The sequence below is a fragment of the Carya illinoinensis genome, chromosome 6 (genome assembly GCF_018687715.1).
Source record: "Carya illinoinensis cultivar Pawnee chromosome 6, C.illinoinensisPawnee_v1, whole genome shotgun sequence".
In the NCBI taxonomy this organism is placed as follows: domain Eukaryota; kingdom Viridiplantae; phylum Streptophyta; class Magnoliopsida; order Fagales; family Juglandaceae; genus Carya; species Carya illinoinensis.
This window is the reverse complement of record NC_056757.1, coordinates 20,589,860-20,611,772: the sequence shown is the minus strand read 5'-3', so window position 1 is coordinate 20,611,772 and position 21,913 is coordinate 20,589,860. Positions and strand designations below refer to the sequence as shown.

Sequence of the window (21,913 nt, the reverse complement as noted above, 5' to 3'; positions counted from 1 at the left end):
AATTTGTTAGATGAAACTCCCGTCGCCGTTGAAATTGCTCAGTTTAAACTTAGGGTTCTTTCAGCGATTCAAGATGCGTTGAGGTTCTACTCGGCCTTGTTTGAATCGCTGGAGCCCAACTTGACCCGAGACTCCCTCGAGAGGCTCCAAGTGGAGAGACACTTACTTGGCCGTTGAATCGCAGGTGTAAATTTGGAGTTGAGGAGCCTGGAAGCAGCAAGAGAGAACGAATGGAGGACAGAGCAGTGGAGCGAGAAACGACGTTGTTTTCAGGGAAAAAAAAAAAATAAGCGGGTGTATAACCGGTTACGGATTACCGGGTTATAAAACTGGATCCGTAACCGGGTCCGGATTTATTATAACCGCCCGGATATAATCCGGGCGGATAACCGCCCGGATTCATCCGGATCCGGATTTCCGGACCGGATCCGGAAAAAATCCGGTCCGGATGCACACCCCTATTTTATAACATATAATTAGACTCAAAATAATAATAATAATAATTATTATTATTACTATTTTATTTTTTTAAATAAATGGGCCAATTCCGCTCAAAAACAGAAATACCCGGCATACCAAAACTAAGCTGAAGAGAATATTGGAATTACGACTGCGTCCAGACCCCAACCCCAAGCCAAACCAAACACCCTCCCTCACAAAAAATCATTAGTCTCTCCAACCGCCTCAATCTCTATCTACGATTCCACTGTCTGCATCTCTCTATCTCAACGATTCGAAAATTCTTCCGATGCCCTAGCCCTCCAGGGCCGGTGCCACTTTCTTCTGGCGGCACCTCTGGTAGGCAAGACTCACAGGTATTCGGGTTAAGGATTTCTCTCGAGTTTTTAGCTGAAATATTCTGCATATTCGATTCGACCGTGAGGAGGAGAGGAGGAACTATTGAATTTAAGGTTTTTGGGGCTCCGGGCGAGTGCCATGGCTCCGACGCGTAGACGCGGACCAAACAACAAAGCCAAGGACAAGAGTCAGATGAGTCTGGGTGATCTTGTCCTCGCTAAGGTCAAAGGCTTCCCCGCTTGGCCTGCCAAGGTCTTCGTTTTCTTTCTTCCCCGCTTCCCGTATATCACGATTCTTAGTTTTTTCGTCTCAATGCTGATTGTACGAATATTAGGGTTTTTGTCTTTGTACAAAGAACGAAATGTTGACAGTGTTTTATGCTCTTGGCTATTACTTTACTGGATGAGTTATAATTATGTTGTTAACTTATATGCGATGATTTTGTATCATACATTTGTGTTATGGGTTTGGTTGTAGTGAATTTATGTGAAATGGGGTTTTCTATCCATTGTATTGTTCTTTTACATTTCTATTTCAATAAAATATCAATAAAATATCTTTGTACTTATAAAAAAAAAGTATTGTTCTTTCACATTTCCAAAAAAAAAAAAAAAAAAAAGAAAGAAAAGAAAAAAAGAGAGAGCACCAGCTGTGTTGCTGTTTGCCGCTTTTTTATAATTGACAAATTGATTTAGGCTAGGTTTTAGGGTGTGTTTGTATATTTATATCTACATATTCGTTTGTGCATGTATTTTTTTTTGATGTCTGTGGGTGTCCGGCCAGCTTGCGTGTATGTATTTTTGTGGGTATATATGGATGATTGTTTCAAAGTTTGTGTTTAAAGTTGCCTATATTGATTTTATGGATGGCATATATTGTTTGGTTATTTAGTGGCTTGTTCGGTATTTGAGGTAGATTTTATTGATTGTGTTGACAGATTAGTAAGCCTGAAGACTGGAAGCAGTCACCTGACCCCAAGAAATACTTCGTTGAATTCTTTGGAACACAAGAAATGTAAGTATGCAAAATATTTTTTAATGTCCCAAATGGCACAATACCTATGTGAACTTTTAAGTGCCTATTATTCTGAAAGTTACCAGAAGAGTTTTGATGGAAACACTCTCAAAGGCATTGCTGTACTTAGGTTGATGGTCAGCACATAGACCCTGATGTAGCATTTGACTTGGTGACTAGAGATAATTGGCAGCGAGAAGCAATGCTAGATTGAGGTTAGCCCTTAATATGGTTAGGATTTCAACAAACAAGGGAAATTAAGTAGAAAGTATTTGGGAAATAATACATTGGTGTACATGTTGCCCTGCATATCTATCTACCTTTAATTTTCGCTGGCCTCTTGTTAAGCACTCACACATCCCACATAGTATAGTTGGCTCTCTTGATGTTCATTCCAAAGAGAAAACATCACTTTTAAATGGAAGAGAAATGTTGAAACTAGTGCAAAACATAATGTGGTGTTTGTAGGCTGCAGTTTGGAATAACTTTTTTCCTTCAGAGCTTAAAAACAATGTGCTATCCTTGCAAATATTGGGTATTTGATAATATTGCAGTTGTTCTGAATTGTGGGGAAGTATTATGGTATCATCTTACAATGCATGGAAGGTATACTTACTCCGTTTATTTCTGGACTCATGGAAAATTATATTCTGCCTATTGGTAACTGTATATATTTAATGGTTTTAGCATCTGTCTTATTTAGGAAAGGGAAATGCTCTCCATTGAAAAGAATTTTAGAAAGAGTTTTGATATCTTTGGAAATGCTCGAAGTCCTAGGTCGATTGGCAGTAGAAAATATTAATGTATTTAGGATAGAGCAGTTCTGCCCTACAAAAGAATTTTAGGAAATAGTTGTCATACCTTTGGACAATGGGCAAAGCTCTCGGTTGAGTGGTAGGAACAAATTCTAATTTATTAGGTGACCCAATATGGATTATTTATTTATTTATTTATTTTTATAAGTAAACGATTGTATTAATATAATAGGCATAGCCCATGTACACAAGATGGTATACAAGAGAGCCCGATATGGATTTAATTACAATCTTGCCACTAATCATGCTTCTTGTATAGAGAGAATAAACTAGAAGCGACACGAAAGAGATTAGATAAGTTTCTTGATAATTTGTTGAAGGCTTCTTTGATGGGAAAGGACTTAAAGATGGTTTGATCAGAAAAGAGAGTCTTGAAGGAATTTACAGGTTACTTGGTATGAAGGAAGAAGATAAACCCTAGAAAGTACACCCAATGAGAGAACAATCAAACCCTAAAGCTTTAAGAAAGTGGTTGGAGTTTTATTGAACTCAATTTTTTTTTTCTTTTTTGTCTCTTGATGAAATACATAAAAGCCCTTGAATAGGAATTATTATTATGACGTCTAAGATTTTATTTTTTTTATAGTTTTTTTATTTAAAGTAATGATTTTTGTAAGTCTAGAAAACGTGTGGTTTTCCCTTTGCATTGGAAGTGTACAATACAACAAATCCATCTAACCGTAAAAAGAAAACAATGCTAGGACCTCTCCTAAATGATATGTTTTATGTAAATAAAAGACTTTTTTTCCCTATAGAGAAGTAAAAAGGGGTGCTACCCCAGTACACAAGGAGTATGCAATAGATAAACCTAAGAGAAAAAGTAAAGGATTTAAAAAAGTCTTGGAGACTAAGATAAAAAAGCAACATGTGTAAAAAAAAAAAAACCCCTTCCCGTAGGACTAGGAAAAGATCCAATATAAATAATCATTACCTCACATAAAACATAACTGTGTCTCAAACGTGGAAATGAGTAGGAAGAGATCTAACATAAACAAACATACCTCATTTATAAAAACATAACCAGGTCTCAAAAGTGGAAGTGAAAATAGCAATATCATAAGACTCGTGACGTCATTGCAACAAGTATCTTCTATGTAGGATGTTATCAATTGTGATATGTCACGTATTTTGCATGGAATCCATAAATGGAAATATGACATAGTATACATGAATCATGACATCTTAGTATATCATCCACAAGCAATGTCATCGTAATCCTACAAAGATTCATAAAAGGGGCTAACAAGGAGGGTGACCATACATAGCATCAAAGACAGCGGGAGGCTGATATTGTTTTCAAGAAACTAAATTGAAGGTTGTTAGCCATTTGGTGGTTCATAATTTATGGAATTGTAATTATGTGGGTTGGGTCGAGTTAGTCTCTAATGGAGCTTCAGGAGGCATCATTGTTATGTGGGATAGGAGGGTTGTGGAAGTAGTAGAGCACTATGTGGGAGAATAGTTGGTGGCTTGTCATTTCAAGAATGTTGTTGATGGTGTTGAATGGGCTTTTGCTGGTGTTTACGGGCCAAATTCAGATTCTAGTAGGAGTTTATTGTGGGAGGAAATTGCGGGACTTTGCAGTTGGTGGGATCTCCCATGGTGTTTTGGAGGGGATTTTAACATTACTTGTTTTCATTGTGACCGAGTTGGAGACTCGGTTATTTCTAAAGCTATGTTTGAATGTTCAGAACTTATTTATGAGCTGCAGTTGATTGATTTGCCTATGGCGGGAGGAGATTACACATGGACAAATGGGAGAGCTTGATCCTGTATTGACAGATTTCTGGTTTCAGCATCTTGGGAAGCTCTTTTTCCCGAGTTAAATCAGAAAAGGTTACAGCGAGTAGTTTCCGACCACTATCCTATTCTGTTGGACTGTGGGGGCATTGTTAGTGGAAATAGATACTTTAAATTTGAAAATGTGTGGCTGAAGGAGGAAGACTTTGTTGAAAGAGTAAGAAGGTGGTGGGTCTCTTATCACTTTAATGGCACTACCAGCTTTATCTTGGCAGGAAAATTTAAGGAGCTCAAAAAAGATATGAAGAAATGGAATGTGGAGACTTTTGGCAATGTTAAAAACAATAGACTACTCCTTATGGAACAGCTGAACAGTTTGGAGGATAAGGAGTTGAGGGGTACAATTTCTAGTGAAGAAAAGGAGTTGAAGAAAAGGGTACTTTATATTGACAAATTTATGCTTATGGAAGATGTAGATCGAGATTTGATGAGAAAACACTTCTTACTTTATTCACAGTGTACACACAAGTATATATACCCTAATACAAGTTACACATATACCCTCATACAAACTAATTACAAACAATATATTCTAACACTCCCCCTCAAGCTAGGGCATATACATCATATAAACCCAGCTTGAAACAAATAGGTTTTAATTGACTCCAAGATAAGGATTTAGTAAACACATTAGCGAGTTGATCTGCAGACTTCACAAAAGGTGTAGCAATGTCACCACTTAGTATCTTATCTCGAATGAAGTGACAATCAATCTCTATATGTTTAGTCCTCTTATGAAACACAGGATTAGAGGCAATATGCAGTGCAGCTTGATTATCACAAAATAACTGGAGAGGAATAGGAGCTGGAAACCCAATCTCTTGAGGAAAGTGTTGTAACCATGTCAGCTCACTAGTAGTATGTGCCATTGCCCTGTATTCAGCTTCCGCACTAGACCGAGCTACTATTGTTTGTTTCTTGCTCTTCTATGTAACCAAGTTACCTCCTACAAAGGTACAATATCCCGTAGTAGATCTTCTATCTGAAGGAGATCCTGTCCAATCAGCATCTAAAAATGCTTCAACCCTAAGATGTCCATTTGGTTGATATGGTATTCCAAGGGCAGGTGCTCGCTTGAGATAACGAAGAATATGCATTACAGCATCCCAATGTGAGATCCTAGGCGTTTGTAAAAACTGACTCAGTACACTCACTGCATAAGAGATGTTTGGTCTAGTGATGGTGAGATAGTTTAATTTCCCAACAAGTCTTTGATACATATGTAGATCTCCAAACAACTCCCCTTCCTCTTTCAAGAATTTACGATTGGGATCCTGTAGGGGTGTCAATAGGTCGTGCACCTCTACCACTCCGACCTCCACTCCCAACAAGAGCAACATAGGAAGTAACTAAAGCAGATCTCTCATTACCCTGATTAGAAGACAATGTAGCTCGCTGAAGTCGGGAGAATACATCAGGAAATGAGTGAAACTGTGGACTTGCCAAAATTTGAGGATGCACTGACTCATACTCAGGTTTTAAGCCAACAAGAAAGCGAAAAATATTAAAATCTTCTCGTTGTTTTAGCATACTTGGAACATCAGAAGTGATGGGTTGATACATTTTGAGTTCTTCACATATGCTCATCACTTAATAATAATATTCTTCCAGGCCCAAAGCACTCTGTTCCAAAGCGAAGAATTGTTTACACAACTCATAAATACGAGTGATGTTTCCAGCACCCGAATACATCTGTTTGAGATGCCCCCACACCTCTTGAGTGGTGTCAAAATGTATTAAGCTTATACAAATATTAGGTTCAATACTATCCAACATCTGAGACAGTATTTGAGCATCTTCTTGCTCCCATTGAGCAAAGGTAGAACTAGTCGAAGCAGGAATTGGATCAACCAAATGAGTACGACGAAAACCCTTGCCTTTCAAAAACATTTCAACAGATCTTGACCACAACATATAATTCTTTCCATTTAACTTCATTGAAGTCATAGGCATACTAACATTTGGTGCAAGCGAAATTGACTCAAATTTAGTTGCCATGGAAAAAATATCACAACAATTCACTTAGAAACAGATTTCACACAAAAAGCATGAAATATGGATGAAAAATTGGAAAATACAATCTGGAAAGGTAGAAATCCAGATTAAAAACTCAAATTTTGGGCCTGTATTGGGTGAAACACGTCTGGACTGGTTAAAAAAGTGATGTACTGGTTCCGAACCGGTATGTATCGGCCTGAAAGTGGAATAGGCTTGTATCGGCCGAAATTGGGTCGATGGCCGAAATTGGCTCTGTACTGGCCGGTATCGGGTTGGTTTCGGCCGATATATGCCCGATATGGGTCTGTCTCGGATCGAGCCGGCTTGGCCTAGGATCTGGTCCGGGTCGGGTCGGTCTTAGATTGGGTTTGGCCTGTTTGGATCTGCCTCGGATCAGCCTATCCTAAACCAGGATAGGTTTAAGCTATCCATGTTACCAAATAGGTTTTATTCTAATCTGGAATAAAACCTTATACAGGTTTAGGGTTATCCCTACTCCAGAATTGGAATACGAGTTTACCTGCAACCAAATGGTGCTAGATTGGCGACGGTGACCCCTTCCGGCGGCTAAAGACGACGGCAACCAGGCCCGTTACCCACAAAAACTGCCGGCGAGTTCACCCCTGGTGTCCAGTACCGGAGATGATGCCGGAAAGTCGCCGGAAAGCACTTCAAACCACCTACAAGCCGCCGACGAGCACCCAAACCACACGGAAACACGCCGGGGAACACAGTGAGCTCACAAACTACACTGAAAAACTCTCTCAAACCATACAGAACTTAGATTCGTGAGAATCGCGCTCTGATAACATGTAGATCGAGATTTGATGAGAAAACACATCTTACTTTATTCACAGTGTACACACAAGTATATATACCCTAATACAAGTTACGCATATACCCTCATACAAACTAATTACAAACAATATATTCTAACAGAAGAAATCTCATGGAGACAAAAATCCAGAATTTTATGGCTTAAGGAAGGAGACAAATGTACGAAATTCTTCCATAAAATGGCGAATTCTCATCTTACAAATAATGCCATTGAAGTCCTTCATGTTGGTGACAATGTGATTTGTGATAAGGAGGAGATTGAAGATAATATTGTGAATTTCTATGAGAAACTTTTTCGTGAAGAATATTCATGGAGGCCCAAGTTAGATGGGCTGGTTTTTGACTCCATTGATCATCTTACTGCAGTTTGGTTAGAGAGGCCTTTTGAGGAAGATGAAGTTCTTGATGTAGTTAGGGGCATGTCTAAGGATAAGGCTTCGGGTTTCGATGCTTTTTCCATGGCATTTTTCCATGCTTGCTGGGATATTGTGAAGGATGACATTATGAAAGTTTTTGATGAATTTCATTCCTTCAGGAAATTTGAAAAAAGTTTTAACCCAACTTTTATGGTCTCATCCCTAAAAAGGCAGGTCCTGTAGAAATGAGGGATTTTCGCCCTATTAGCTTGGTTAATGGGGTTTATAAGATCATCTCTAAGGTGTTAGCTAACCGCCTTTGTGTGGTTATGGATAAGATTATAACAAAGCCCCAAAATACATTCGTGAAGGGAAGACAAATCCTTGACTCGGTTTTAATTGCTCATGAGTGTTTGGAAAGTAGAAAAAGGATGGGACAATCTGGAATTTTAGTCAAATTTGACATGGAAAAGGCTTTTGATCATGTCAATTGGGATTTTCTTCGTAACTTGCTTGGGAGATTTGGATTTGGGGATAAATGGTTCTCGTGGATAAGACATTGCATTTTGACGGCCAAGTTCTCTATTTTGGTGAATGGTTCTCCGGCTGGTTTTTTCAGCAGCTCCCGTGGATTAGGGCAAGGAGACCCACTATCTCCTTTCCTTTTTCTCTTAGTCATGGACACCTTGAGTCGTAGGATTGAAGTGGTAGTTGAAGGAGGTTTTGTGTCAGGCTTTTAAGGTGGGAGATGTTTCTAGGGGCTGCATCACAGTTTCTCATCTTCTCATCGTGGATGATACTTTAATTTTCAGTAATGCTAACAAGGATCATCATTGTGCTTTAAGTACTTTATTGTTATGTTTTGAAGCTGTCTCCGGGCTTAGAATCAATTTATCTAAGTCTGAAATTGTTCCTGTGGGTTCAGTCAGCAATATTTATGATTTGGCCAATATTCTGGGTTGTAAAGTATCTTCTTTACCCATGAAATATTTTGGGTTATCTTTGGGGGCTCCTCATAAATCTGTGTCTATTTGGGATGGGGTAATTGAGAAGATTGAGAGGAGACTAGCTGGTTGGAAAAAACTATATTTGTCCAAAGGGGGAAGAGTTCCATTGATTAAAAGCACCTTGTCTAATTTACCCACTTATTTCCTCTCTCTTTTCCCTATTCCAGCCAGGGTGGTAAAAAAATTGAGAGGTTTTTTAGAAATTTCTTATCGGATGGTATTGGGGAGGAACGTAAATATCACTTGGTGAGTTGGAATAAGGGTTGTACTCCGGTGTCTGGTGGAGGTTTGGTTGTGCGGAATTTAAATCTTTTTAATAAAGCCCTCCTTGGGAAGTGGCTTTGGAGGTACAACAATGAGAGAAATGCATTGTGGAGACAGATTGTAGATGCTAAATATGAAAGGATGTGGGGGAATTGGTGTACTAATGAAATAAAAGGGGTATTTGGGGTGGGATTATGGAAGTCCATTCGGCTGGGATGGGGGGATTTTGTCAAAAACATTAATTTCAAAGTGGGGACTGGGACTAATATTTTCTTTTGGCACGATGTTTGGTGTGTTGATTTACCACTTAAATTAGCATTCCCTAGTCTTTTCAGGATTACTAAAAATAAAGGGGCTGCTGTGGCTGATTCATACTTGTTTTCTAACAATATGCTGAATTGGAATGTGGAATTTACTAGAGATCTACAGGACTGGGAAGTGAGCGAAGCTGCTGATTTTTATGTAAAACTTTATGATTTGAAGATTGATCTGATCAGGAGTTTTTTTTTAAAACTCTCCCGACTTGTTAACTTTCATGCTTTATGCCATGTTGCTAGTCACATTATTGATTGTCAGCAGAAACCCTACATGGAAGACCTTATATGATTTGTATATTTTTCTTTTAATGGTATTTTAGAGACTGCTAGTATTGATAAATGGGTGAATTACAAGATATTACTGTTTCTGACAGAAGATTTTAGAATGTTTTGCTTGGTTTAATATAAAATCATTTTGAAACAGTAATATTTTAAGTTGGCATTCTTTTTTTTTTTTTTTTTTTTCTTTTTATTGGCACCGGGTGTTTGGGCCAAGTTGGCATTCTTAACATATTGTATTGTTTTTTTGTGTTCTTGGTGTGACACCCCGCTGCCCTATGGTTAAAAATGAGGCCATTTTTTAAGAAACTCTACGGCAACCAGAGTGCTATTACTGACCTTGACTTTAAAAATCATTTTAATGATGTGCTAGGTACAAAAGATTTCCATATAATAAATAAAATCAATTTTTTTAAATACTGAAAATATATAAAAGACTTCGGGGAAGCATTTATGAAAATTTTGCAAACTTGTATTATAAAATCATAAATGAAAATTTGTATATATGATCTAAGCCTTTGTTATGCCTCCTTGAGCCAAGTTTCATCCTGCAGCTTCATCTTTATAAATATTCTCACTTGGGGTGGTTTAAAATAAACTAAAATGAGTCGAGAACTCAGTCAAAAATCCATCATGACGTAAACATACTAGACATAAGGTTTTTCATAAAATATTTTATTCTGAGAATTAAAAATAATGATCGTTCATACATATGCTTATGACATGTATGACTTGTCTTGAATTATTTGATTTATCTGAATGGTCTGGCTTATTTGACTATTCAGATTGACCAACACATTTAACCTTGTGTGCAAGGTTTGCCACAAGGGGAACCACTGATCTGATCTGATGATAATACTATGATGGACCACGCTTGCACATCCACCCTGACTGCATGGTACCGAACCACTGATCTGATTTGATGATAATACTATGATGGACCACGCTTGCACATCCACCCTGACTGCATTGGTACCATGCATCTGAATGACTATTTGATTAATCTTTAGCCTGTATTGTACACTTGATCTTAAAAAAGGTTAAGTATCTTATGTAATGTGAGATGTATGGGATGTATAATATATATAACTATAATATGCTGAATGAAACAAGATCATGAATTATGATGAATGACGTGCTTGCAGATATCATGACATACGTGGTACATAAACATTGGCTTCCAAATAATTGGCTTTAATAATAATAATATATAACTATCTAACGTATGTTAATCCTAATTTATTATTAAGCTACTTACCTCGTAGAGCTAATCAATATTTCCAGCACGTAATCGGCCACCTATAAAATAGGCACGTAATTTGCATAAATTTCTAATTGAACACGTACCTTGTAATTAAAACCCTAAACACATTAATTAACCTATATTTCCATAAATCCATCCTTGAAACCCTAAAATATTATTCCTCTCCAAATATTCATAAGATTAAAACCCTAAAAATGTTTCCACCTTCAAACTTATATTTTCTTATCAAAATATCATAAAACTATCAATCCTACTATTAACACTTAGATACAGGTAGTCTTGTAATTTAGATATAAGTCACTTGGGTTTCATCTGAGAAAGTTTTAGACTAACCATTTGGTCTATGCTAGATCGGAGGGGGAGAGAGCGATAACATGGAGAGAGAGAGAGAGAGAGAGAGAGAGAGAGAGAGAGAGAGGAACCGAGAGGGGTGAAGGGCTGGGCATGGACGTTGGCTTCTATGTGCAACCTGATGCTTGAGCTAGTGAGCTGTGTTTTGTGTAAACAGAGCGCGAAGCGTGGAACGTGCAGCTAACGGTGGTGTAGTGGTAGCATGTTGAGACGCGGAGGCAACCCACATGGTGGTCGGCACTTTCTGTCCAAGGAGCTGGCGACGTGCAGGGAGTTGGCTACGTGTGATGGTTTCCCGAGGTGCAGTGGCGACTGCGTTATGTGTAGGGGTGCTTTGTTTCGGGTGTAGCAAAATAGGGCCTTTTCATTGGCTGTTTCCACGGTGGTTCATGGTGGAGGAGAGGCTATTGGCGTGCAAGATGGCTCTCGGCTTGAGTGCACGTTGTTCGTGTGGTGGGAAGGGCTGGGGCTCTTCTTCTTGATCCCATGTGATGGTGGCTAGTGCAAAGCAGTGGGGCACGATGATTTACTCTTGAGAGGTGAGGGACAGAGGGCTGTTGGTGTTGGGCTGTGAGTTGTGGTGCCTCTAGAGGCTTGCGGTTCACGGGGAGGACGTGTGGCACTACTTAAACGTGGGTTCTTTCGTGGTGGGACATGGGTGATCTTCATGCTGCACTTGGTTGGGTGGTTTGCTGGTTTGCCGTGGGCTGTGGGGAAGAAATTAAGCAATTGAGTGGGTGTTGGCCATGAAAGAAGAAAATCAGACATGGAGGAAGGCTGGGTTGCGTGCATGGGTTGAGCGTAAGTTTGGTGCTGCGGCTTGAGGGATTAACAGAGGGAAGGAAATAGGTATATAAATAAATTGGGAGAGGGTGCCATAGAGTTCAAGCCGGACTTAGTTAGTGATCAATGAGGAGAGAGAGGGATGATGATGGAAGTGGTGTTCGTGATCATTTAAGAGGAGAGTTTGAAATTTGAAAAAAAGAAAAAAGAAACTTTAACAGTTCAATAGTATATTTAAAGTAGGATTGGTAGTGATTGAGACTGTGTAGGGGACCTGTGATGATTTTAAATTGAAAATTTTCTACTGTCCAATCTTAAATTCTAAAATGAGACTAGCTCGTGTGATAAATGCTTTTGGGCTTTAAATAAATTCTTGGGCTTAATACCAATTAAATATAAGCCCACTTGGTCCATAAATATTAAATGGTCTTTAAATCAATTTTTGGCCCTATAACATTCCATAATCTACCATAATAAATTTTGGCCTCATGGGCTATTCTGATATGTATTAAATATAATTTAGGCCCAATAAAATTATTCTTAATAAATCTCTAATTGCATCGGGTCTGGCTGTTACCTTTGGCTACACCTATTAATATTAATAAAATTTTACTTACAAAAAGAAAAAAAACATATTGGATTGTTTTTAACCTCTAGGGTTTGGTTCAAGTGGTAAGGAACGTGGTCTTGGGGGTTTACTGCCATGTTTCTAACGTTCAAATCTTGGGTTCAAAGAATTTCTTGGGTGTTACTTCCCACTGGTGAAAAACCAATGATTTACCCTATCTGTGTGATGTGAGCATGATACACAGGTCGGGGGTTTAATCAGGTAAAGACATGATGCATTTGCACAGTTTTCAGAGGCACTCATCATAAAAAAAACATATGTATTGTTTTAATACATTTAGTGATCGGCTAAGCATTGTGCTCCTGAGTTGGAGCTTTATTATCATGTGTCTGCTGCTGAGAGATGACGCTGTAGGCAGGGGAGCTGTTTGTGTTATGTGAACACTTTAACATGTTCCGAGTGTTGGACTAACGTTAGTCTGCCTAAAATATATCGATTTTTAAACCATCAAGTGTCTGTTTAAAATTCATCAAGGGCTGTTTCTTGTACTTGTGAAAAATGGTGTAGATGAATTTATAGGTTATGTTCAATTGGTCAGCAATCTATGTTAAAGTTTCATTGGTTTTGTGGTGCTGGACAAAATTTGAGGTTATCTTTTGGGATGCTTCTCTGATCCATTTTTATTTGCATGTGTGCTTGACAGTGCTTATTGTCTCATTGGTCAGTTGACTACTAGCTCACTTCTTACTTTGCCCTTTGTTATTTTCTTCCATTCACAGAGGTTTTGTTGCACCTGCGGATATTCAGACATTCACTAATGAGGTTAAGAGTAAATTATCTGCCCGTTGTCAGGGTAAAACAGTCAAGTGCTTTGCTCAAGCTGTGAAGGAAATTTGTGTTGCCTTTGATGAATTGCAAAAGAAGAAATCATGCGGTCTTGGAGATGATACTGATAGATCAGATGTTGGGTGTGAGGCTTCCTCTGTCAACAGTGTGGAGGATGATCGGGTAGAGGTTGACTTAAAGGTTGAGACTGTTAAGATGACATACAAAGTTGAAATATTGAATGAGGCTGTAAGCGATTCTGACTCAAAGTTAGAGTGCAGCTTACAGACCCAAGGTGGAACTGAAAGTCCAGATGTAAAGCCTCCCGTCTCCTGTTGTGCAAATGATAATTCCTCTCTGGTCATTTCTCCTGACAGCAGTACTAGAGTATCTGATAATGCAAAACTAAAGGAAGAGGTATTACCGAAATCCTGTCCAGATAAGTCTTTATACCTTAAGAAAGAATTGAGTGTTGGTAAAAATGTAGAAGGTGATGTTTCCTGCACCAAGAAACAGGGCGAGGGACAGAAGGTATTGACAAATGATCACAAGTTGAAGAAGATAGGTGGTTCAAAGAAGAGAGGTGATAGTGCAATGGGAATACACAAAACTAGTACATCTGCCATAACGTTATTGAAGGGTGAAAATGATGGTCGTTCTGTTGATCCCCCTGAACCTCTTGAGCGATTGAAAGATGGAATTAAGAGCAAAATCAACTCTAGTAGCAGCATACACCAGTTTTGTTCTAGCCCTCTTAAAGCTGATTCTGGTAACAGTGCTATAAAAAAATCAAAAGATTTGCTAAGAGTGAAAAAACGTGTCAAGGTTGCTGATAATATGCAGGATCCTGGTATTGATCCAGATGAGGAGGCCAAGGAAAAATCTTCTGGCGGGGAAAAGAATGCCCAGAATGGACAAGGAAGGCCTGATTGTAGTGCAAATGATGGTTCACAAAAGTCAAACCATGACGATATTGGTGATATTGGTGCCTATGGAGCACATACAAGAAGAAAAAAGAGCGACTCTCCCAGCCCCGATTTGGTTGACAAGAAGGCATTGAAAAAGTCAGAGTTTAAAAGCTCAACATCATCTGTGAAACCTGAAGGTAATTTGCCTTCAAGAGCCCAAGGTAGTATTTTTGGACCGAATGCTTCTGGTGATGAGGCTGCTCTACCTGTGACAAAGCGTCGACGTCAAGCAATGGAGGTTATGCCCGACTCCGATACTGCTCCCATTGATGATAAAACAGAAAGAAAATCTACTTCATTGAAAAATGAGCTGTCATCTTCCAGTGATGTTAAGGTTCCAGGAAACCGACAGAACAAAAAACGGAGAGCAGTTTGCCTTTTTGATGACGACAACGACGATAAGCCAAAAACTCCTGTTCATGATGGATCAGCAAGAAATATTACTTCAAACGTTACAGATGCTACCAAGAGCAGTGATGCACGTAATGATTCTTCCAATATCGCTCAGCAGGTTGGAGTTTCTGTTGCATTTGAGGATGGCCACTCAAAGGAGTCTTCCTCTGAATTACATACTGAGTCTCTGTCACCAGGCATACGTCAAACTGATGGGAAGAGAGATGAAAAGGAAATTGCTGCTCATGTTTCTCATAGATCTGAGCAGCTGTCATCCAAGGAGCAGTCATTGTTGAAGGTGGCAAAATTAGTGTTGATTTCCCCAAAAAAGTCTCCCCAGTCTGGTCCTACTACCAAACCACTGGCAGAACAGCATAAAGAGGCCAAAGCATCGATTAAAGTTTCTGGTACTGGTTCTCAGAAGAAGATTCATGCTGGGTCTGCTAAGGGTTTGGGTGTTGTTTCTAACAGCATGAATTCTACTCAGAATCAAGAAACAATTCAAAGAACCAGGCTTTCTCCAGGAGAAAGATCTAAAAACACTCCTAAATCAATCTCAAGGGTTGGTGAATCCACCGTTTTGACTGGGAAATTAGTGGAGTATAATTCTTTGCCTGGGGAAAGGTGTTCTCCCTTGTGACTATTTATCCATCTTGTTTATTTTACTTGTTTTTCTCATCTACCTTATTCATTTTTTTCCTTTTTCTTTTTATTTTTCAGAGTGGAATCTGGTAGGGAAGATAAAAATAGTTCCCTGGTTGATTCTAAGACTCCAGAATCTGTTACGTCCATGAAGCATCTTATCGCTGCAGCACAGGCAAAAAGAAGAGAGGCTCACTCTCAGAATTTCTCACTTGGAATCTTTAGTTCTTTTGTGTCTTCCTCAGATGTCCAGGAAAAGAGCCCCAGTCCACCTGCAGTGCAGTCTCTTATGACTGCTACTAGCATTATGCTGCAGGCGGATTTGCAAGGATTACAAAGTCACACAATTTTGGCTTCTCCATCAAATCATGGTCGCCAATCTGCATCGCGAAATCAACTTGATATTGAAGACATTGACGAGAGAAGAGTGAGTTCAGGCCCCACAACTGCTGGAGGCTCTCTGAGTTGTGGTACTGATGCAGCTGTGGCTCGTGATGCTTTTGAAGGAATGATAGAGACTTTGTCAAGGACTAAAGAAAGTATTGGACGTGCAACTCGCCTTGCTATTGATTGTGCAAAGTATGGAATTGCTACTGAGGTAGGTTATATAATGTGCTTAGTGCTTACTTTTTTTTTTTTTAATTGGTTTACACCAAAAGATGTTAATTGATCTGGATTGTTAATAAATAGAAAATCCTTATACTTGTGCATTGATTGCACTATTTTAGGCAGCAACATCATTTTCACATTCTCTTGATGAGATAAGGGTCCGAGCAGCTAGTGTCACTATGATTTGTTGTTAAGGTGGTAATACTTTTTCTAGTTCAGAATTTGAGTTGTCTTTACGTGTCACTTGTTTAATGTTTACTCTATGATTGTCTGGGATGTGTCACTAAACTAGTATTAGGTAATTCTGACTTCCTTGGTTCAAACAAGTAACGTATAATGCATCTTAATTGGTCTCTCAACTCTTGTAGTTTCTATCTTCTATCTACTTCTTTTGATTGATGCATATTTGAGGAATCTTTGGTTGTGGTTTTTGTCCACAAGTTTTTTTTTGGCTAAATTGTTTTATCTGCAACTTCATAGACTTGTATGTTTCTTCAACGGGTTGATGCACCCAATGTTTCAGATATTTCAAGGTTTTTTGACATTTGTCATTTGTCTCAAGCAGTAAGCAATTGTATGGGCTTGGTAGAGGTCTTGGCCATGTTTGGTTTCCCCATTTTTGTTTCAAAATTTCTCTTAATTTCCAAAAATCAAACCAAACATCTCCAATTAACTTTTCACCTTTTTATCCAATCACTACCCAAACACAAAATTCCAAACAACTTTTACCAAAAAAAAAAAAACTACAATTAAATTTTTTTTTTGAATGACTTTTCAACACTACCATCCACTTTCACAAACCCCAATACAAAACATTCTTTTTAGAGAAATTTATTGAAATCTTCTCTTTCCTTACACAAAACCTCAATAAAAAATACATCTATAAACTAACCCTGAGGGGTAGCTCAGTTGGTTAGGTCTTGGGTTTGCTCTCCAATGGTTACTAGTTCGAGTCCCCTTAGGGCCATTGGAGGTTTTCTTGACCGTTAACTTTAGGGCCCCGTGGGATTAGTTGAGGTGTGCGCAAGCTGGCCCGGACACCCATGGATATTTAAAAAAAAAAAAAAATCTATAAAATTTCTCAAATATTCTCTAAATTTTTTCAAAATCAAGCAAACCAAATGTGGCCCTTAATTTTCAATCTTCTAAACCTCAATAAAATTCTCCTTAATTACTGATAAAAAAAATATAATCTTCTAAACCCTAAAAATGAGGGAAAAACAGCTCATTTTTGGTTTTTACAAGCTGTATATGCTTTGGAATGCTGTTACAGTTTCCTTGAGTGTCCTATCGCCACACCATACATCATGCCAAAATTTTATTTTGGATACATCACCCACCTCAAAATGGATATTTCTTGAATATGTGTCCCAGCCTCTTCTTATGTGTTTTCATAGTCCCTCCCCATATGGCCCACTTACCTCATTCAAACACCGTCCTCCTCATGGTTCACCAAACTTCGATTCTATGACAGCTCTCCATAATGCTTCCGTTCATTGTAATATCTCTATAGCCATTTAAGCAAAGCTTTGTTAAAAGATTGCAAGTTTCGAATGCCCAATCCTCCTTTTGGGATAGGGGAGCACACCGTATCCCATTTTACCAAATGGAAGTTAAGCACATCATTTGTTCGTTCCCCATCTCCCCCCCCCCCCCCCCCAAACACCAATAAAAAAAAAAAAGAAAAAAAAAACCAAGAAATCCTGTTGAAGTTTCTCCTTGCGAGCCACTTTGCCACCTTGGTGGGAAGTGGAAATAGTGATAGAAAGTAGGTTGGCAAATTGGATAGGGTACTTTTGATTAAAGTGACCTTGCCATCTCTGGATAGGTAGATTTTCTTCTAACTAGCCAGTTTCCTCTCTATTTTTTTTTAGTACACCATTCCGAATAGATTTCGATCTCAATGGGGCACTCAAGGAAGACCTAGATATTTCATCGGCAGCTGGGATATCTTGCTTTCTAAGATGTGAGCCATGCTTTCCACATTGGAACATTCTCCGTTGAGACTACTTCTGATTTAGCCAAGTTCACCTTTAACCCTGAAACAGCTTTAAAGCATAAAAGGGGTGCCCTCACATCTCGAATTTGATCATGGCTGGCGCCACAAAAGATTAGGGTATATTCAGCAAATAATAGGTGGGATATGTGAAGTGAGGCACTCTTTGCCTCCCCTACTAAGAATCTAGATAAGAACCTGCCCTCCATGACCCCTGAAATCGTCTTGCTAAAAGCTTCCATTATGAAAACAAAAAGTGTCGGAGATAGAGGGTGGCCTTGTCTCAAGCCTCAAGGTTTGCCATTAATGAAGGCAGAAAAACAAACAATAGAGATATACTGTTTGATCCAAGAACACCATTTCGAGCCAAAGCCACATCTCTCAAGCATATAGAGCCAAAGTCACATCTATGGTGGTGTATTTGAAGGGAGAGAAATGCAAGAAGCTTTGAAGATCAAGATCAGTCAATGGATGAGTTTAGAAGTTTATTTTTCAATACTTTACTCCATTGGTCAGTGTCAATTGATTTTAATGGCTTGTCTTTTCATGACTTTCTTGTATCGTTAAACTAGCATGCAGAGACGATGCTCTTGTATATGTCCTGTATATTTGGGCCTTTGTCTATTTTATGCTCAATAAAATTTTGTTTATTCGATAAAAAAAAAGTTAAGATTTTGCCGTCTGCATTGCTTGCTCTCCTTGTTCCCATTTAATCTTTGATTGTATTCGGATAAATTTTAAGTTTTGATAATGTAAGGGGTAATCAGAGTCCCATATTCTATCCTACTATCTATGCAAAATATGATGGGCAAATATTGGGAGATTGTTGAGAGTTTTGTTGAAGGTACCATCTTGTAGAGGTTGTAGCGTATTGACAGAGCCTAGGGTTATTTTTAAGTGAGATGTTTTGTGAGTTTTCTTTAACTTCTTTGATCATATGACACCTATAAAAAACTAATTTATAAGTAGGTATGAATATATAACATTAGGAATATTGTTATTGCATCTGATGGTTAATGGTTGTGGTTGGCTGTTTATATCACCTTATGCCGACTGTACTTACATTCTTTTTAATCAACAAACAGTATGATGGAGCAACCGAAAATAAGTTATGTTCAGAATGTATAGGTCTTGATTTTACATATCAAAATGTATTAAGTTTTGAGAGTCCTTAAAGGTCTTTTTCCTTGGTTCCAATGTAGATCAGTGGGTTATTCGTCAGAGAAGGATAGGCGATAAGATTTACTGGAAGAGGTGCTATTCCTTTGGAATAGACTTAATGAATTTGAATTCAATACCGTATGCAGGTAGTGGAACTTCTCATACGAAAGCTGGAAACTGAGGCTAGTTTTCATCGTAAAGTTGATCTGTTTTTTCTTGTAGATTCCATTACCCAATGCTCGCATAGTCAGAAAGGTATATATTCTTTAGAAAGGTCCTCTTTTTTAGTGATATCTCAATCTTTCTTTCTTTCTCAATTATTGGTGCTTGTATCATTGCTTTGAAACAATGTTGTTTAATTAGGATGGTAAATAATATGTAGGCGTTGCTGGAGCTTCATACATTCCTGTGGTTCAAGCAGCATTGCCACGTCTTCTTGGCTCTGCTGCTCCACCTGGAGCCAGTGCTCGTGAAAATCGTCGTCAGTGTCTTAAGGTAAATTTACCTTGATCTGTGTGTTTGAGATCATTCATGTTGTTTTCTAGTATTAGGAAGCTATCTTTTCTGCCAGGTTTTGCGGTTGTGGCTTGAGAGGAAAATCTTACCTGAATCTATTATTCGGCCTTACATGGATGACATTGGCGTTTCAAATGATGATGCAGTCAGTGGTCTTTCGCTGAGACGTCCTTCACGAGCAGAACGAGCTGTAGATGATCCATTAAGAGAAATGGAAGGCATGCTTGTTGATGAATATGGGAGGTCCGCAGTATATTTCTTTTCTTCGCAATTTATTTTAAGCTCTCATTCTTCTACTTATTTTTTGTCATTCATACGATCCTTGATCCTTGGAGAATGAAGATTGGACATCGTTTGACATGATTTAGTCAGTTAGTACTTCAAGACTATGTTGGATACCCCATGGACATGGAGAACACTTCTGAAACTATTTGACATGCCAAATCCATTAAAGAAGAATGATGATATGACTATTTTGGCTTTGAACAATTAATATTTTTATTTTGAAATTCTCTCTCTCTCTCTCTCTCTCTCTCTCTATATATATATATATATAAATATGTCTACTTATAAAAAAATATATATATCTTTCTTCACCCCGACCCCAAAGTAAAGATGCTATTGATTTTAATAAATTTCTGACCAGAAAATAATTGGCAAACAGATCAATTATGAAACAGATCAAGATTACTGTAAAGTTTCATTTAAATTAATAACATTCCATGGCAGTGTTGCGGACAAAGTGATCAAGCCTTAGTACAGTCTAGTATGAGTAATATAATGCAGACAAATACACGAAAGATTTATTGGCTTTCGTGATGGTATCAGTTATCATTTTCTGTAGGACTTGAAGTTAGTGATTCAAACCTGTATTTGGTTTTTCATCAAGGAGTTTCTAGTGTAATTTGTGGTAAATTGTTTTATGATCCATCCACATATTTGTGCTATCTTGAATACATTATCTTTGTAGTTTAAACCTGCCCACATGTGCGTTTGTCTTGGCCTTGGACTTTCTGATACATTTTGTTTTCTATTGGTTGCTGTATCAGTAATGCTACATTTCAGCTGCCCGGTTTTTTATCTTCCCATGTATTTGAAGATGAGGAAGAAGATTTTCCAGGCAGTTCATTCAGGGAAGCTGGTGATGCACCAGCAGTGGATACAACCCATGCATGTGAAGAGTCAGAAACTCATATAGTACCTCCAAATGACAGGCGCCATTGCATCTTGGAGGATGTGGATGTTGAGCTCGAAATGGAAGATGTTTCAGGACACCTGAAGGATGAAAGACCCTCACTAACAAATCGTTCTTTTGAAACTGATTCACAACAGAGCTTGGATAAGACCTCTGAATTTACTCCCAAAAATTCTACCAAGTTGCCTCTGCTGCCAGAAGGTTCTCCACCTTTGCCTCTAGATTCTCCACCGCCACCACCACCTTTGCCTTCTTCACCACCACCACCACCACCCCCATCATCTCCATCGCCGCCACCTCCACCACCTCCCGTATCACAGCCACCACCTCCACCGCCTCCCATTTCACACCCACCACCTCTACCGCCTCCCCTATCACAGCTACCACCTCCTCCTTTATCCCATTCTGGTGCTCCACCTTTGTTGGTTGCTCAAGCTTTACCAAGTCAGCCTTCATTAGTCTCCCAACCATTTTTACCACATCACTCGTCGGTACAGTCTTCACCACAGTTGCCATATCAACCACCTGTACCGCATGAATATTGTAGCCCTGCTAGCGTAAGACACTTGAGTGTTGTTTTCGTTACTTTATCTTGGTTATATTGGTTTATCTATCGCATCAATTTCTTTCTACTGTTTACAGGGCAACCAACTGGTCCAAATGGCTAGTCATGGGGGTCATATTGATAATGTGCAGAAAAGTGAAATGTTTCAACAGCAGTCATTGTGTTTTGCTTCAACAGGAGTATCCAATTCTCGTGAGCCATCTGGGTTTAATTCTTCAAGGCAATTAGAATATGGACACAATGAGATGTATTTAAACCCACAAATTTCTCAACCCAATCAACAATTTCAACAAGGTGAAACCTCTTTTACGCAAAGACCTTTACACCCTGCTCCACCTCACAACCCATCCAGTCATTTCTCTTATGCAAAACAGACAATTCAGCAACATGCTCAGCATCCATATCACCATCCAAATTCTTTACCGTCCCTTCCGGATGGTCAGAGGCAACTTGTTGCCGATGAACAATGGAGGATGCCCTCGGGGGAATTTAAAACAGAACATCAGCATGGTGGGTGGATGAATGGAGAGAGAGCTCGTTCGGGACTGACTTTTGCCCAGGAAGGTACTGATTCATACTTTTGGCTAATCCT

The 21,913-nt window shown here is 38.8% G+C and overlaps 1 protein-coding gene across 10 annotated transcripts in view; it reads left to right on the top strand.

Annotated features, from left to right (window-relative positions):
• The first annotated feature begins 573 nt into the window (after positions 1-573).
• LOC122313943 (ENHANCER OF AG-4 protein 2-like) overlaps positions 574-21,913 on the top strand; it is a 39,649-nt gene continuing 18,309 nt past the window's right edge. For 5 of the 10 annotated variants that reach the window (XR_006243546.1, XR_006243549.1, XR_006243548.1 and 2 more), the window contains exons 1-9: positions 574-1,050; positions 1,736-1,812; positions 13,231-15,261; positions 15,358-15,877; positions 19,192-19,300; positions 19,428-19,540; positions 19,617-19,804; positions 20,611-21,313; positions 21,399-21,885. Coding sequence is in view for 2 of the 10 variants with exons in the window: in XM_043129284.1 (XP_042985218.1) it covers positions 937-1,050; positions 1,736-1,812; positions 13,231-15,261; positions 15,358-15,877; positions 19,192-19,300; positions 19,428-19,540; positions 19,617-19,804; positions 20,611-21,313; positions 21,399-21,885 (4,342 nt within the window). In the remaining 8 variants the exon portion in view is untranslated. Of the gene's footprint in view, positions 1,051-1,735; positions 1,813-1,934; positions 2,028-10,438; positions 10,458-13,230; positions 15,262-15,357; positions 15,878-19,191; positions 19,301-19,427; positions 19,541-19,616; positions 19,805-20,610; positions 21,314-21,398; positions 21,886-21,913 lie in introns of those variants that run through there. The other 5 variants (XR_006243550.1, XR_006243547.1, XR_006243552.1 and 2 more) reach the window with 5 other exon arrangements.